General features: G+C 43.6%; 1 protein-coding gene across 6 annotated transcripts in view; it reads left to right on the top strand.

Moving 5' to 3' along the window:
• The window catches only part of EVL (Enah/Vasp-like), a 128,750-nt gene that overhangs the window by 95,810 nt on the left and 15,959 nt on the right, over positions 1 to 16,981 (top strand). For all 6 annotated transcript variants that reach the window (XM_065750281.1, XM_065750306.1, XM_065750290.1 and 3 more), the window contains exon 4: positions 15,542 to 15,605. In XM_065750281.1, the coding sequence (XP_065606353.1) occupies positions 15,542 to 15,605 (64 nt within the window). The remainder of the gene's footprint in view (positions 1 to 15,541; positions 15,606 to 16,981) is intronic.

The raw sequence follows: 16,981 nt of genomic DNA, 5'->3' as shown, positions 1-16,981 counted from the left end.
GGTGTTCACCTCCTACTTAACAGTGTGTTATTCTGGGAAGGCTCCTGTTTGTTGGTGTCACTGAGCCATGCTGGAATCATTCTGTGCATGTGTCTGGCTCACAGATCAAGGCTCAGGGTTTTGGCAGCACTCCTTCATTGTGTCTAACAGGAGATCTCTGCCAATGGGAGTAAGTGCAGGCCAGAAAGTGTCCCCGTGCACAAAACAGGAATCCCGTGATTAGATCAAGACTAGTTGGCCTTGTTCATCATATCTGTAGGACAGTGAGTAACACTGTGCATGTTAGCAGTGCGTGGAGTTAGCACTCTGCACCTAGCAAACAGTATCTAAAAAAATAGAGCCAAAGCATCCATGACAGTAGCTCACAAGTAGAAAATATATTAATATAGATTAAAATGTTTTTAATAGCCTTTTCACATAATTAAACCAAACGTAATGGTTTAATATAAATTGCCATACATATAAATAATCTTTTATTCAGTAATGTGATAACACCATTTGTAGGAGAAAATTGAAAATTCATTAGGGGAACATTCTGCACTACAGTTAGATCTGATGTTGCTCACTGGGGGGTTTCAATTCGGTTAATTCACATAGATAAGTAGACAACAGTGCAGAACAAGAAAAATACAAGCATACATTTAATATTAGTTACATTGCTTGCTCATGCATATTTGAGTTAAACTCTTGGTACCACATGATTTCAGATTCTTTTCATGTGTCCGTAATCAAATATTCATGGTTGTACTCTCACTTACAGTCTGTTCTCCGGGTAAAGAAATGATTCTGGAGGATACCTTGAAGTACACCAAGAGCAAGGCATATGTTAGGCCTAAGCCTTGGTCTTTTTAATGCAAGTGTGGACACTGTGGCAGCAGCTCCAATCAGCTGTATCAAGAGGGATGCTGCTTTGGCACATTGTTAGCAGTTTGAAACTATTGACTTTCCAGTACTGAGACACGGCATTAAAAACCTGTATGGTGGTCATTCCTCATTTGAGCTAGGGAATGAGAAATGCTGTTTACCTAGCAGACCAGATCATCCCAGACAATATCAAAGTCCAGATTCAGGTTAGCACCTATTTTCTTGCACAATTATAGCTGTAATACAGTTGCACAAAAGCAAGGATATTACAGCATAGTATAAACATCTCATTCTGCTTCTTCTATTTCAAAATAGATATCACTGATACTATTTTGCAGTAAAAATACTGTAAAGATTTATTAATACGTGGCTAGATTTAGTCAATAGCATAGAAAAATGTAATGTGCTATACATCAAACAACTTCAAAAAGTGTCAGTGTATTTGAATGTGTCACTACTAAAAATGGAATTCACAGTATCTGTTGAAATTATTTATCTCACTAAGTTAGCTGTGTTGGGCATATAACTTACTACAATCACCTTCGTGTTGCTTACTATGCCCCTATATAGGTCGCTTTCCTAAAACGAAGTGAATTTGTTAGTGCTGCTAATTATTTATGCAGCACTCTCTCTAGAAAGAGGTAAATCTGACAAGATCCAACCTCACCTTCATTTCACTTGGTAGGGAAGGACGGTTCATTGCTTTTCCCCCTTTGAAGTGCCAGGTCTCTGCAATCTCTTTTTAATGATCCAAATGAGAAATAAATATGGAGAAGGAAGGATTTGCTGTGCAGAACTGAAGACTTCCAGACATTTTGAGGCCACGCTGTGCAGGGCTGAGAGCATCACGAAGGAGTGCATGTCAGACCCCAACTCCATCATGGCCCCGTGCCAGCAGCCAGGCAGGAGCTCCTGCCTCTGTCAGTGAAGCAGCTGTTGGGCAGATGAGCGTGCTGAATTTCAGGTCATTTGATAACTAGGCCAGGCAGCCGCGTTTTGCAGTTCAGCTTGGGTGACACGTAGATGAGGAGCTTCAGCAGCACGATATGGAATTGCTCATGTTTCTCAGTTCCCCTCCATTGTGTTTGGCTGTGCTGGGGGTGAGGAAGCAGGGATCAGCCAGGTCCCATCCTTGGCAGCCAGAGAGCAAAATGCATCACTTGTCTGGTGCTTCTGATGTGGTGCGTCATCGTTTTGCCAGCTTTATGATGAGTGTGGTTCCTATTTAGAGTATTACGTTGGGAACTGAATGGTGGCTGCGGACCTGGTAGGCTCTGCTTGGCTGCACCAATGAACTGTGGCTCTGAGTTCAGTGCTTCCAAATAAATGTTCATGCCTGTGTCAGGAACCAACAAGGAAAGCTTCCCAGTTCCTTCAGTGGGAGTACCTGAGAGGGGGCACACAGCAGGGCCACAAGGAGCTAGGAGAGGAGCAGCCCCACCAAGCTGCTCAGAAGGAAAGTGATAAAGCTTGCTTGGGGCTGGGGAAAGCTTAATATAACATTCTAGGGAAATCAGCTGGAAATATCATGGTAATTTTCTCAGCTTGGCAGGCTTTTGTGCTTTAATGTATTCCCAGAAGAGTCAAGCAGAGCCTAGGTGTAAGGAAGTGGTAACCAGTGATGCTAGATTCCTTGATTTTTAGATCCATAAGTGCTCACTGAAGCTGTCTGCTCTCACCTCTGTGCACAACACAGACGTGCATTGTCCTGCTGTCACAGATTCCGTACAAGCATGTAATGCTATTTGTGCTAGAACATTTCACAAAGCCACAATCTTGCTTTAATAACTGCATGGGATAGAGAACATTTTTCTTTCCCATTAAGTTCCTAACTCTCGTCAATGTCAAACACTGTATCTGGGAGTGCTCATTTCCTCACTGGTGCTGCTACATGGGTCCCAGCGTGGATCCCTGGAGGTGGGTTAGGGCGTGGTTGGTGTGCTCCACTTCTGAGTGGGAGCTCAGGTATAGAGACAACCCCAGGGTAAGAGATGTGGGAATAAAGGCAGGGATGACAGAGATTTCGAGATTAACCTCAAAGAGCCATTTTGCTGTGAGTAAGGCCGGGTTTAGTGTAGTTTGAAAGGCTTATCTACTCTCCTTTCCTCCAAGCTTCTCCTTGTAATGCAAAGCACCTACAGTTTCAAATGGTAAGAAGTTAAGCAGCAAAAGAAAGAGCAGGGCAGCAGTTGTTGTGACAGAGAGCAGACTGCAGGAGCTGCCCATCCTATTAGAGGTGGCAGCTGAGTTTTGTTCACTGCATTTCAAACTGAGCTCAGCCTCCAAGGCTAAGCAGGTATTTTTAATTCCTGTGATGGGAGGGAACATATACACACTATGTCACAGGTGTCTCACAGCTATTACCATACCAGCCTCCTCTCAGTAGGAAAGCTAGGTATTGGGACAGTCAGCTCATCCAAAAGCGAAGCAATGATTAAACTTCCTTTAGCCTGTTTCATGCAGGAGAGGTTCTGTTGTGGCTGGCAAGCAGAAGTGTATTACTGATGACAGGTTTGCTCACAGCACTGGGCTGGAGAGGAAAGGCACACCCAGCAGTGAGTCATGGGCACTGAGCAGCTAGCCACGACACATGGTGATATTCAGGTTTCTAAACCCTCCCTGGATCTGTGGGTATTTTGGGAGAGCTTGTGGCTTAGTCTCTGAGGATAAGACTCATCACAGCTATATTTACAAGTCTGAAAGTTAGATCTGGAGTCAAAGCCAGGCTCCTCCTGTAAGCTGGGCAGACAGGGAGGATTCATCCTTCTGTAGGGTTGGCAATGATAGCTGGTGGCACAGCCGTGTTCACAAAACAGGGTTTTTTGCATTGCTCTTGCTTGCCTCTGTACAAGAGATCAGCAGGTCTGAGGTTTTCCTGAAGGCTTCTGCTTCATGCAGAATGTACATCACAGTCTGTCCAAAATCTGAGTCTCAGGGAAAAGAATGCACCTTGTGAATATTTTCAAGTGAATCATAATCAGTGTGCAAGCTTACATTAATTAAAGTTGAGCCCTCTGAGAACTGTCGAGTCCGTGACACAGCTTCCTGTATACCAAATGATCTTAATAGCTGCGTAGCATAACTTCAACGTTTTCCATCAATTAAATTAACTAAAATGTTGTGTAGAAGACCATTTAGAAAACTGCGTGCTATAATCAAGTGATGTTACTAGTGGCTGTTCTTAATGTGCCATGGGCTGCTGATGGGCAGCAAAGAAATCTGGGAGAGGATCCATCAGCTTCATGCAGGAGGCCCAGCTCACTCAGGGCTCAGCCAGGATCCCTTGCTGGGAGCAGCTCCAGAGAGACCACATGTGGAGAGGAGTGGCATGATTTCTGCCACCTTCAGGTCTGCAATCTCACACTAGTTGAGTTGCTGGGGATTTGAATGCTGCCTGTACAGTGACAGTCATCCCATGAGCGTGGTTTGTTGTTCTGAAGTGCTTCTGCTCTCCTCGTCCTTTGGGAGTGGTGGTGCAAGTGAAAGTTGAGAGCAAAGAAAGGCAAAAGCAAGAGTTAAACCTGGTCCAGTGTATGCAGCTCCTGCAAACAGGACAAAGAATTTGGCATTTCTCCTCCATAGAAGAAACCAGTTTCTGTCTACAGGACTATGATGGTATGGGCAATAGGACAACTGTGGTGCTTTTAGTATATTTTGTCCAACTGAGAAACACAAATGTTCACCCTTTTCCTTCTTGTATGTTTTCTGGAGCTCTTTAGAGTACAGCCTTCTCAAAGTGCTAGTGGATAAAGATGCTTCTAAAATCAGGAAGCCAAGCACTCTGTTCACTTGATGGTGTTATTTCAGTTTTGGCATGACTTTCCTGTTTTAAGCTGTTAAGTGGTTCTCAAAGCATGGAAAATGAATATTGGGAATAAAAAGGTAAAGCAACCTTTCCAATTAAGGGCAAAATGTACAGAAATTAACACAACACCAGTTATATCAGCAGCGTATTGACTCCTTTGCACTCAATCACTTGATATAAACAGCAGTTACTCAGACAGCTAATAACTGTCTCCCTGCAGTAGGCTTCATGTAGGACAGCCACCCACCTGCCTGTTACCACCTGCAGAATTATAGCTGTCTTTCACTGCTGTGGATTGTAGAGTTACATTTTGCCAGCTTTTAAAAAACAATAACAAATCAAAACACATTTTTCTAGTGCATCTCCTTTCAGAGGGCTGCTACACCAGCTAAGTGTGGGGCATCACAAGTGATTCTCAGCCTTTTCTATGGACTCGTTAAAGATGTATGTTTGTCAAAATGCAATTTGTACAATTGATTTCCTATTACATGGATTACAAGAGAAGTTAGTTGTGGGTGTTTGCCATCTAGCCGTTTGGAGTGGATTCATGATCATAATAGGGTCAAAGTTGCTTTTTATATAGGAGTGAGAGATGGCCCATTGATTTGCTGCTTGAAATCTCTGCACAACAACTGCAAGTACTGCTAGTTCAGAAATCATCTGTCCTGCCACAGGCAAGCTGGCCTGTAACCTTTGTGAGGAAGAGTCAGATAGTGATAGAAATTGTGAGATTTCTGCTGTGTGTGTTGTTGTTTTTGTTGTTGTTGTTATTGTTTTTGTTTGTTTGTTTTTTAGTTAGCAATATCAGTCTTATAAAAGCATTTGGACTAAATGTTTGTTTATTTTCTCAAACTTATACAAATATTATTAATATTTAGCAAATTGTAAGTTTGTTTGCCCAAAGAGGAAGCTGAGGTAATGACTGGCATCATAGGTTCTGGGGCAGCTGTTTTCTCAGGCTCTTTACTTACTTTCCCTCTGAACTGTGCTGTAATTTCCCAGTTCCTAAGGATCTCTTTCTTGTTGATGATCTTCGGGATCCCTGTCTTAGTTTCTAAGTTAGGAGCGCATACTTGAATCTGTGAAGGAATTTCTCCATCCATGTAAGCTCTCCTCACCCAGAGCTATGTTGTGCTATCTAGGTGTAACAGGAATTCTCAGGCATAGGGTGATACTGGCTCTACTTGAATGAGCTATTTAAAAGTGGATCCAATAGTGACGTGAGGCTTGTCAGCATTTTGGAGGTCATTTCAGAAGCCAGATGTTTCCCTTTATCATACAATATAGGAGGAAAGCAAAGGAGAACAAAAAGGATTTGGAGCACTCTCAAAACGCAGAACACAATGGTTTCAACAGACCTTTTTCTCATGAAAAACTGGAGGAGTCTCATTGTAAAACATAGTCTATAATTTCATTATATTAATGCCAATATTTTACATTTATTTCTGGATTTTTTAAGCCCTCAGAAAGTAATTGTGTGAGACTCTCAGAATTATGAGAATCTGAACTTACACTCAAGTTTGGCTGTAATATTTCTGTCTGCTGATGTGCCTCTCATGCCAGCTAGAGGGATGAATGGGTATATGCAGGTAAAATTTAAGACCATCTGTGTGCCATTGTGAAAAAGGTGGTTCACTTTTAACGAAGGTTTTGCTGTCTCAAATAGTAACTGGCTAATACTTATTTTGCCACATCTGGTAACTGAGAGGAATCGGCTCTATAGAGTTAAATGAGACATTAATAATTCATAGCAACAAGCGTTAGAAAATGTGACGAGTGGTTTCGGTGTTAGAATAGGTATCGGTCAGAAAAATGCTTAATGTTGTAGAAAGTAGGAACAGGGAGGGAGGAGCTACTCAGTTGTGCTGAATTTGTATTGTATATGAAGGACAGGCATGTTTGAATGACGGCTGATTGATAAATCTCAAGGTAGATAGCAACCCACCTCCACCCGGGGTTTCACCCACTCAAACTGTACAAAGCCTTCCAGTTTCCATTCAGCTATTCCAGACATTAGGTATCAGATAAATACATACCTGCTAAGTTCAGTGAGCCAAACCATAAAGTGCTCTAAATCAGAGTTGTTTCACTGAGGCTACGGAGATACGTTCCCTAGGGCAGCTGTGGCTGCATGAAGTCACCACTGCACAGAGCAACGCAGAGGCAAGGAGAAGGGAAAGGGGTGGATCAAAGAGCTACTGCTAAGGCAAAGATAACAGGGAATAAAAACTCTGCGTAGCCTCCTTGTACCAACTGTCCCTTAGCTCCAACTGAATGGCAGGTATAATGGAGAGGAAGGTGATTAGCAGAGAAAGTAGAAAGGGACAAAAGTGTTGGGATCAGAGGAAATCAAGAATGATGGAGTGCTGAAAAGAACTGAAAGACAGTAGGTGGCCATACCTGTTTATTTCTAAATCCAGCATGCTCACACTTTTATTTTAATACGAGAGCTCTGCACTCGTGGCTGGTGTAACCCTTTGACTTCAGCAGCTGTACCGCCAGTGAACTCGATCCCACATGTTCTTTTGCAGTCATTTTTTCCCTCGTACAAGCTAACATTTTCTTATCGTTCACACTTCTGCATTTGCTTGCAGAACTAATTACTTCCATGTAGGCAAGCACATGGATGTCTAATTGGGGCAAGGGGCAGAAAATGGAATTTCTTTCTGACTTTCATGTTATTATTTCAGGAGTGCTTCTTGTCCAGACAATGTAGCCCGGCATCCGGGCACCCTGAAGAACTGCAACAGACAAAGCAGAGGGCTCGATTAAATATTTAAGCAGCTGGGTGCACTGCACAGGTAGCAGGGGATAGATTACACCTGGTGAAACCTGGCCTGCAGCAGGGTGGGCAGTAAGTGCCGGGCATGAGGACGGTGGGGACAGAAGTGCGCTGAGGAGGCTGCTGCCATACTATGGTCAGCAGGGAATGGATCTGGCACTGCTTCTGCCTCTGCCACTGTGACTGCATTGTCCTGTGCAGGATGTCCTGTAGGTGACAGAGATCTCCCTGCATGCCGCGCTGTGGTGGGAGAAGGTGGGGGGAGCTTGGGGTCTGTAGATGCTGGGCTTTTGTGCATGGGTATGCTCTGTGCCTCCATCCAGTCGCTCTAGGAGATGGCTTGCAATCGTATTTTATTGACTGATTATCTTTTGTTTGCTTTTGGCAATGGGGCAGTAGGGTGCTGAGTTCCTGTCTGAAGGACAAAACCCATTATGGCCAGTTGATGCCAGCTGTAGTCAAGGCTCTTAAATCAGAAGTCGTTACAGCAGAAATATGAATTGGTGAATCAACATGTTGGGTTGCTTCTATCTTTACTTGCTAATAAAAAGCATGTATATTCATGAAATAGTTACTGGTTTAAGAAATTGCTAAGAACAAGGGCAGTATTTATACTTAGAAGAGTTACTTGTCTGTTTACTTGCTCTTTCCTCCAAGAAAACTTGCCTGTGACTGTCAGCTCTTGTCAGTCCTCACCAGAAGTGAGGACTGGGCCACGAGACTGGAGGCTGAGGAGGTTACTCTGGGTCCTGCAGCTGCTGGGGCTTTCACTTCCCTTAAGCAAAAGGGCTTGGCTTCTCGTGTGAGTGTGGACAGGGTCAGGCACTGCATTTGTATTCCTTTGTTTTCCATTAAATTTATTAGTTTGGTTTTCTTATTATCAGTGAGTATTAAGTGTTGTTAATGTTGTTTTTCCACATTTTTCCATAAATCCCCAAATATATCCTCAAGTTGTGTTTTGTAGAAAAGTCCTCTGCCTCCTAGCACTCTGTCCAGGTACAGTCATCCAATGTGGTTGGCATGTAGCAGCACTGGGGTTTAAACCTTGTTAGTATGGCTCTTGTCTAGGTCTTAACCATTAACTAGATGCAAACTGAGTGTTTGTAAAGTGGTGTTTTCTGTGTGTATGTATTGCTTCAATGCACATGTGGGGCTGGAAGCCCTGCTGTTCTCCATGGAAATACAAACTGAAAACCTTCCCTGGGGAGCTTTCAGCCGTGCTGGGGAAAGACAGAAGAAAGAGACACACCAAAAAAAATAAAAATAAAAAAACAGAGAGATTGGCCTTGCAGTGTTGTATGGGGAATTGAGCCAGGAACAGACCGTGGTGCTCCAGGCTCCCTGGGTGCTGCACCAGGCTACACTAAGTATAAATGTGTTTCCAATTTAATGCATCATAATTCTTAAACAAAACTAGAGATGATCTTTGATAATTCAAGTGTGTGAATATGAATTCAAGCTTTTTATTTGATGAAAGGAATTGTAAGCATGACGTGTGTATAAACAGGTACGTGTGTGTTCTTATGCAAATACACACCTGGTGGCACTCAGCTGAAGGAAGATGCTCAGTTGATATTTTACAAGATAGACGTGTGGGGCTTGAGGCGTTGTCCCTGCCGTGCGTGGGAAAGTGCTGTGTGGATCCAGCAGTGCTCTTCCTGCAGAGCATGAGCCCAGCATTGCCTGTGCTGACCTTGCTCTGCTGGGACAGTGCCTAGAAAAACAGTTCAGTACCTCATTAAAACCCTATTCAGGAAAATATCTTTGTCACACTGTATGATGGAGAGTATTGATTTATCCTCGGTTTCATTGTAGCATCTACTGACTGGGCTCTGGCTCTCAATGGAGCCAGATCTCCATGCAGTGGCAGAGGTATCTCTAATCTTCTTGATTTTATCAAGAGTTTGATTTTTGACATCTTTCTTAAATCTTCATTACTGCCTACCGGCATGAGATTATGAGCTGATGTTGGTCTTTACTGAAATGTTTATACCTGAGTGTGCAGGAAAATAGGCTTGATGCACATTGTGAAAGCAATTAAAAAAATAAAGGAGGAAAGAAGTATTTGTGGGCTTGTTTAGATACATTTTTACATACATTTTTCAGCCAGCCTTATCGCTCTGAATTTTACAGATGACTTTGTAAGTTCTGGCACTGATTGCCATGTCATCCTCTCATGTCCCCTTTGTGTGCTTATGAGGCCAACAACACTGGAATAACACTCTCAGCAATTCCACATTGCCCTTTTCTTCCAAAAAGAAAAAAAAGACATCTGGTCTCATAGTTTTCATGCACACGCTGTTTCCTCAGAACCAGAGGCAGCTCTCATACCAGAAGCAATCAGTCCTTCACTAAGTATGATGCTCACATGCCATGAAGCTCCCTCTGGAAGCAAGGTGAGCAGCCTGCAGGGCACAGAGAGATGTCCCCACATCGCTTTGGTGCTACCGCAGCAGGTGGCTGGCTTATCCACCTGTTTCATTAGTGCCTAATGAAGCACTCACTGAATTATTTCTCTCTGGCTCTGAGCTCAATGCAGCAAACAGAACCCTCCTGGGATGTCCCAGGGCTGCCTTTCCCTGCCCTGTGCCGGTGTTCCCTGTGCTCACCTTACTGGCTGTGCTCTTCTTTCTTGTAAAGCTGAATGGGGCTCACCTGTTCCTGGATGGCCCTGCACAGGGTTTGCTGGTGGAAAAGCTGTGGCTCAAACAAACCCTCTGCCTATGGAACAGCAGCTTTTGCTTCTCAGCTCATGCTATTCTAGCTCCTTAGGAGAAAATAACTCCAAGTTCCCATGCAATCGTTTGTGTTTTGCATTTGTCAGTCACTGGTTAGAATACAGACAGCCCCAAGATGAGACATGGATATCCCATCCCTGTTGAACTACACATAGAGCTGCAGTCAGCACTACCTGCACCTGCCTTCCAGCCTGCTAATTATCAAATACTGTCATGCACAGTGTAGCGCAGGTGCTGTGCACAGGAGAGAGGTAAGAGAGAAATCAGCTTTGCTCCAAGGAGAGCTGGTGGCCTCTGCAGTCCTTCACCCATACTGCCTCTGTCAGGGTTCCCCTTGGGGTGACACATGCATCACCCATGCTCACCCTTTGGGGCACATTTCTTCAGGAAAGTTTTTCAAGATCAATTGGAAACTGGAGTTACAGGGGAAAGTATCAATTAAGCTGAAAACAGTTGCTCCTGCTGCTTTTGAACAGTAGGGGAGATGCTGACCCTGCTAGCCCTGGAGCTACCTCACTGTGGAATACCTCCCACTCACACTATCACCTCTATCAATTTTTTAAATTCTTGTAAAGCTGTTAGAATTGTCTTTTATGTGCATGGTAACCCAAACTATGCTCCTGATGCTGAGATGAAGTGCACCTGTGCCGTGTCCTTTACATATTAAATATGACCTGGCTATCAGAGTGCAGTTGCCTACTAGAAGGGTTAGTTAGCACTGAGTCATCTTTACTGCATTCAGATAAAGATAAGTTCCTCTTCCCTATCTCAACTGAGACACCAGCATGAAAGCTTATAAATACTGTGCCATGATAGATAAACAGACAGGATCAAACAGTTACCATCACGTTTCATGCAAAATAGCTGAATTAACAGCTTTAGCAATGGACTCAAAGGTATGCTAGTTTCTTGCTGATGTGCTTATTAGCACTCCTGGTGCACTGAGGACAGGTTCTGTCTAATCACCTTGCAGCATTGGGTCTCTGCATGACAGTGTTATTGAGTAACTCCTCCCTGCAGTTCCATTTGTTGATTTTCCTTAAAAAAAAAAAAAAGCAAAACAAACAAAAAAAACCCCAAACAGCTGTGTGCACTACTTACAGTTGTTACCAAGCAGCTTAACTCGTTAACCTGTTAGCCTGCAAGAGATGTGAACCAATGTTAGGGCAGGGCAGTCCCATTTTAAATAGTGGGCTTGTTTTTCCAGCTCTGGCACTTCCTTAGACCTTATCTATACCACAGAATTTCACCAGTGAATGGTGAGTAAGTTTTTATCTTGAATGAACAGACTTCGTGCAGAAGCCCTGTGCTCACACCTGTATGTCAGTGTACGGAAGATTTGCTTTATGTTGGATTAAAGTAATCTTACGGGTGAAAGGATAAAAGATAAAACAATTGTAATATTGGGAATGACGAGTTTAAGAGCTGTTAAGTTGGAGGTTCCTAAAATTCAGTGTTGAATAAAGTAAAATGAAGCTGTGTGCAGCATTGCTAGGGATGCTTTTCAGAGGATGTGTCTGACTTTTTGCTGCCCCAGGCTCAGCACTGTCTGTCACCATTTGGCATGTTCAGATTAAGAGTACCTTAACTGTGTTGATAGCAAGTCTCACCTGTAGGTAAATTGATGCAAACAAATGTTACTTGTGCAGGCGTGGGCTGGGTGTAATTGAGTTACTTACTATTAGCCTCCCAGGACCAGCTTAATTAAGTCTGGTAAATCTCTTTGCAGTTCTGGAGGTAAACTTTGGCCCATTTGTCAATGATGTTATAGAAGGTAGTTAACATCTTAAGTTATAAAGACTATAAAGGAGGCATCTTGCCTGTGAACAGCACTCTCTAAAGGTGTATCTGTGTGGAGTTAATGTTTAATAGAGGGGAGGTAAACGTAGCATGAGAGCTGTCAGTGTGGCCTGAGTCCAGCCCTGCCCTGCTGGCCCTGTTCCCTCTTGCACCATGGGGTGCTTCTGCTCCCTGTGGCTTTGTATGCCCTGAAGGGGGCTGTGAGCATTCTCCTGGATGGTCAGTACCACAGCTCAACTCTCACGAGCCCCAGCTTTGCCCACTGTAGCTCTCACAGGCTCTACCTGGCCACAGGCATTAGGTTTGTATGGCCTGCTGTGTCACCCAATGCTGGCTGCGACAGCTCGGGTCCCAGAAGTTGTGTAGACACCCTGCTGTATCTACATGCTTTATCTAGACTAATTAGGTCAGTGCTTTGTCCAGGATAATTGTCTCTGCTAATGAGTCTGAGTTCAGCATCACTGCCTGGTTCCTGTGCTGGCTCCCATGGTGGCTGCAGCTTGGTGGCCCCTGGCCATGCCAGGACATCTCCAAGACATTCTGTCCCCACCAGGATAGCCAGATGGGCCCAGAGCAGCCCTACAGCTGCTCACAGGGAGCAGAGGGACAGTGCTGAGCTCTGCTTTCTGGTGACAGCAGCGGGACTGGACAGAACATGTCAAGGGAGGGTCAGGTGGGGGTTAGAGAAAGGTTCTTCTCCAGAAGGTGGTGGACATGGCTTCAGACTGCTGAAGTTCAAGGAGTGTTTGGGAAAAAAAGCCTGTGCAAGCTCTTACAATGTATATGGTGAAGGGCCAGACCTGGTGCCTGAACCTGACTCTCATCCAAGCACACACGGAAACCATCCAGCAGCAGGTAGAGGCATCTGTCTGTCTGTCACCTCTTATCTTCCCATAGCCTGCTGTGAGGTTTTTTCCCAACAAAATCATCACATTCTGTTCATATGATGAATATGTATTTTCATTCTCAGCTCTGTTTCCTTCTCAACGTTTGCTGTGGACCCTTTCCTTAGCCCACCACATTTGTCACACTGATCTCTGAGCACCATGAGGCTATAGGGCTTGCAGAAACCCTGCTCTGCTTCCAATGCTTAAAATGAATGAAAACCTCAAAGTGCTCAGATTGGGCTTTTCAAAAGCCCAGGTTGATTGGGGAAATGGACCTTGTGTGGCCATTTTTTTTTGCATGCACTCAGGCAGAAGTACTTGCAGTTGTAGCATGAGTAAAAGAGGAAAAAGATTTATTTCCAGTGGGTGGTATGGTGCAGAGGTGTGGGAGGTGCCACCAACACCCAACCACCATCACCTGCTGCAGGGAGCTCTCTCAGTCACCTCCAGCCATGGGAATGGTGCTTGGCACTGCAAACCTTCTTCAATAAGCAGGAGCAGGAAAAGGAAACAGAAAACTTCCATGTTCCCCGAAATCAGCCTTGAGCTGAGCCCAAAGAAGCTTATATAAAGCACAGTTCATTATTACAAAGCGACGAAGCGAGAAAAGATGGGATATTCACAGCATATATCTCCTGCATTAATTAGTTGCTAACGATGCAGATTGCTGCAGCTCTGGAGCCATGCATGGGTCAGAAGTAGAACTGTCTCCTGGTTTTACTAAGAAGTGCCGTTCCCGAAGGCTGGCAGAGTAGGAGGCAGCTTGTGGTGCACTCTGCAGCATGTTTAAATGAGGATGCCATCACCAGGATAACTTACTGATCATGCTTGCTCATGTCTGAGAAATGTCCAAAAAGGTGGAGAGAAGTTAAGATTGGAAAAGTCCACTTCAACTGAAAAAAGCCCTCAATCAAACAGGTGGCTGCTGTATGCACCCCACAGAGCACATGTGTGAAACCAAGCAAAAAATAATTGCCATATTCAGTATCTGTGCAAGCTGTGGCTGAGTGTGCTAAAAATGAGCTCAAGGATGACAGAAGCAGGGAGCTCTGCTGTTGCAGAGCATTAAGTGGTTTGCAGACTGCGTCAGATGGCGCCTGAGTCCGTGCAGAGCTCCAGACTAGGGGAAAAAAAATCTACCAATGTTTGTGTTTCTGGCAATTAGTAGACCCAAAAGCTTGGTTTGGACTTGTAAATATGTCGGCCAGCCTCGGCAAGATCTTAGTTGCCTAAGCAGGGTGCATCTAACTTTCTTCCTCAGGGTTTGAGAGTGAAGGTTGCACATTGTTGTAGAAAAAAAGATGAGTTTCAATAAGATCACAGGGAGGATGTAAGGAGAATTTATTTCTTATGGCTGTAGGTAACTTAAGCGTAATAAAAACTAGTGGAAAACAGAACACCCCTGCGTAGTCCCAGGATGATGCTACATATAGCTTTCCTCAGACTCTCTTCCAGTCACTTCAATTGGAGCAGGTCTGTGCAGTAGCACAAAACAGTTATCCCCATGCCACAGGCTCTTGTTGACCTCTGCAACTGGTTTACGTGCAATGGATTGGTTGCTTTCCCTCAGTTGGCATTATCTGATTAGCTCTCACTCCATTGCTTCTTGTTTTTCAGAGAAAACAAGCTTCCTCCTCCTCTTCTAGTCACACTCGCCTTCTTTTGTCTGGCTTTTAGGAGTACTCCACTTCTAAAGCACTTGGAGAGAAAAATCACACTAAACAAAATGCATAAGTCAGTAAAACAAAAGAAAAAGGAATTTAGAAAAGTTTTATAGGAACGAATGACTGTGAAATCACTGAGTGATTTCTGTAAGAAATCTCAACCTGTAGAGCAAGGGAATTAATCATGACATAGAAAACAACCATTACACATCTAAAGATGTCTAAGAGAGAATTAGGTCATCTTGGGGTCCATGGAATCATGTACGTTGTGCATCTGAAAAATAATTCAGCTTCTTAAATTAATTTGCAAATAAAAATATCTGCAGTTTTCCCAGCCAGTTCTATAAAGAGTTATTGAAAGTCAGTTATTTACTTATTTGGGCCTGAAGTAGTGTCTTCTGATCTTTTTTCTCTTATTTGCTTTTCTGTCGAAAGAGGAGGACATTCATATAGAAACTATGGAGAAACCTGCAATTTCAAAGCATAATTAGGAGCTTTATGTTCTTCATTTTAAGGACATTAAAAGAACAAAATGCTGCCAACAGAAACAATCATCCAGGGTTCTTAATGTAAAATAAAAATAAGGACTAATAATGCATGGAGCTCATTTCATGCATAAAGGAGAAAAATTAAGTTATTTTGATGAAATGATGGAAAAAAACTGTGATGAATGTGGCTAAGGCTTGTCGTGATGGAATATTTTAGCCAGTGACAGGAGTAACTGACTTAAACCCTGAAATTCTTTCATCCAGAAGTCTGCTTATTGAAGTATGTATATGTGTATAAGCATAAGAAAACCTTGCAGCTGCAGGGTTTTCTTAAAAAAAAAAAAAAGCCTGGGGTCGAGTCAAGTGACACTACTAACTCTGGGGAATTTGGTCCAGTTCCACAAATTGGGCATGGGACTTCATGTCTCTCCTTACCTTCTTCAGAAGAACTGTTCCTTTGGTAAAGTCATCAGCTGCTGCGTTTCTGATTGCATTCTCTTGTTTTCTCTGCAGGTCCAGCTGCCCAGCGCCAGGTCCAGAATGGGCCATCTCCTGATGAGATGGAAGCACAAAGGAGGTGAGTTGGGTCAATCGTGGTAGGCTTCTAGTTTGTAACTGGGATGTATATGCAGTCCATGCTCACTAATAAGCACTGCTCTTTCTATTCATACCCACTTTGTGTTGATTTTGAGTGTTCAGTAATGATTTATATTGATTCTGCAACGACTTTTCAAAGGGAGAAGTGCACTGAAGCCCTAGGTAGCCTCCTTGCTCAAAGGCAGTTGTGAAGCATGCTGAAATTTGGAGTTAACAATAGAACGTGTGTAAAAGCAGTCTATAGAGTGTGTGTTTCTCAAGCAAATTAAGAGAGCCTAACCATACCCTGTTCTAGGTTGCTTATGGGAAGTTGCTAGTCACGTTGCCCAGGAAGAATCCAGAGCACTACTTACACTGTCAGGAGTAACTTAAGCTCCTTTTGCATATGATTACTTCCAGAATTGTATGCCATTCCTTTGGCTAACAAGTAGAACTATAAAATCATGCCCGCCACCTTATATGCATGTCTCAACATAGTGCCATTGTTACATGGACCCTTTTCTCCAGCCACCAGCAGTAGTCTCCTTGATGTCAAAGGGAAGGTGGTCAGGAATGTCCTTCTTTCTATGCCTTCTCCATTATGAAACTAGAAGGATGATCCCATTTCAGCTTTGCTGATTCAGCCAAGGCTCCTGTAGCAGCCGTATCTTCAGCTACCCCTGCCCAGCAGAAGACAAACTTGTCCAGTTCTGGACCAACAACCCTCCATGTGATTCTCTCTTCCATTCTTCAAGAATTATAGGGGAAATGTAGGGAAACTGTTTCCTTGTTCCTTTATGACTAACCCCAACAGGCCTGAGGTTTATCAGGTGTTTTACAGCGGACTGTTGAGTGATGGTATGTCACTTGGGCTTGGTAAGGGTTACTTAGCAGTTGAACTATCATGAAGGTGAGGGGAGAACTCCTGTTTTGTGCCTGTGTGCAGCTCAGCCTGGCTGGAAGACATGGTCCAAGGCTGATTGAGCCAGTGGGAGCTGCTGAATGTGCAGGCTGTACAAAATGCAGACCTCACATTCAGGTGTTTTTGTCTGTGCATTCAATATGTGACCAGTGTTAGTTAGAGAAAAGATTTTAGTTATTGATTTTTTTGTTTGTTTGTTTAGAGATGGTAAAATCCCTTTGAGTAGACATTATTCTACAGTCACAGGGCACATGGTTCTGGGAAGGCTTCTTTTGCTCCACTGGGCTAGAATAAGCTATGCCAGTATATGCACTTAGATATTATTGCGTCAGCTCTAGAGGACTTTCAGCTTTAATTATGCTAATGCACTCTTAAAGCATAGAGCAGGCCTAATTTTAGGCCTCTGTTTTTTTAACATCTTGTAAGCAGGCAAGGAAGTCAAGTTATTGTAAATG

Source organism: Cyrtonyx montezumae, unplaced genomic scaffold (assembly GCF_038088225.1).
Source record: "Cyrtonyx montezumae isolate F1298 unplaced genomic scaffold, pur_monq_1.0 scaffold_10, whole genome shotgun sequence".
Lineage (NCBI taxonomy): Eukaryota > Metazoa > Chordata > Aves > Galliformes > Odontophoridae > Cyrtonyx > Cyrtonyx montezumae.
This window is presented reverse-complemented; position numbering and strand designations above follow the sequence as displayed.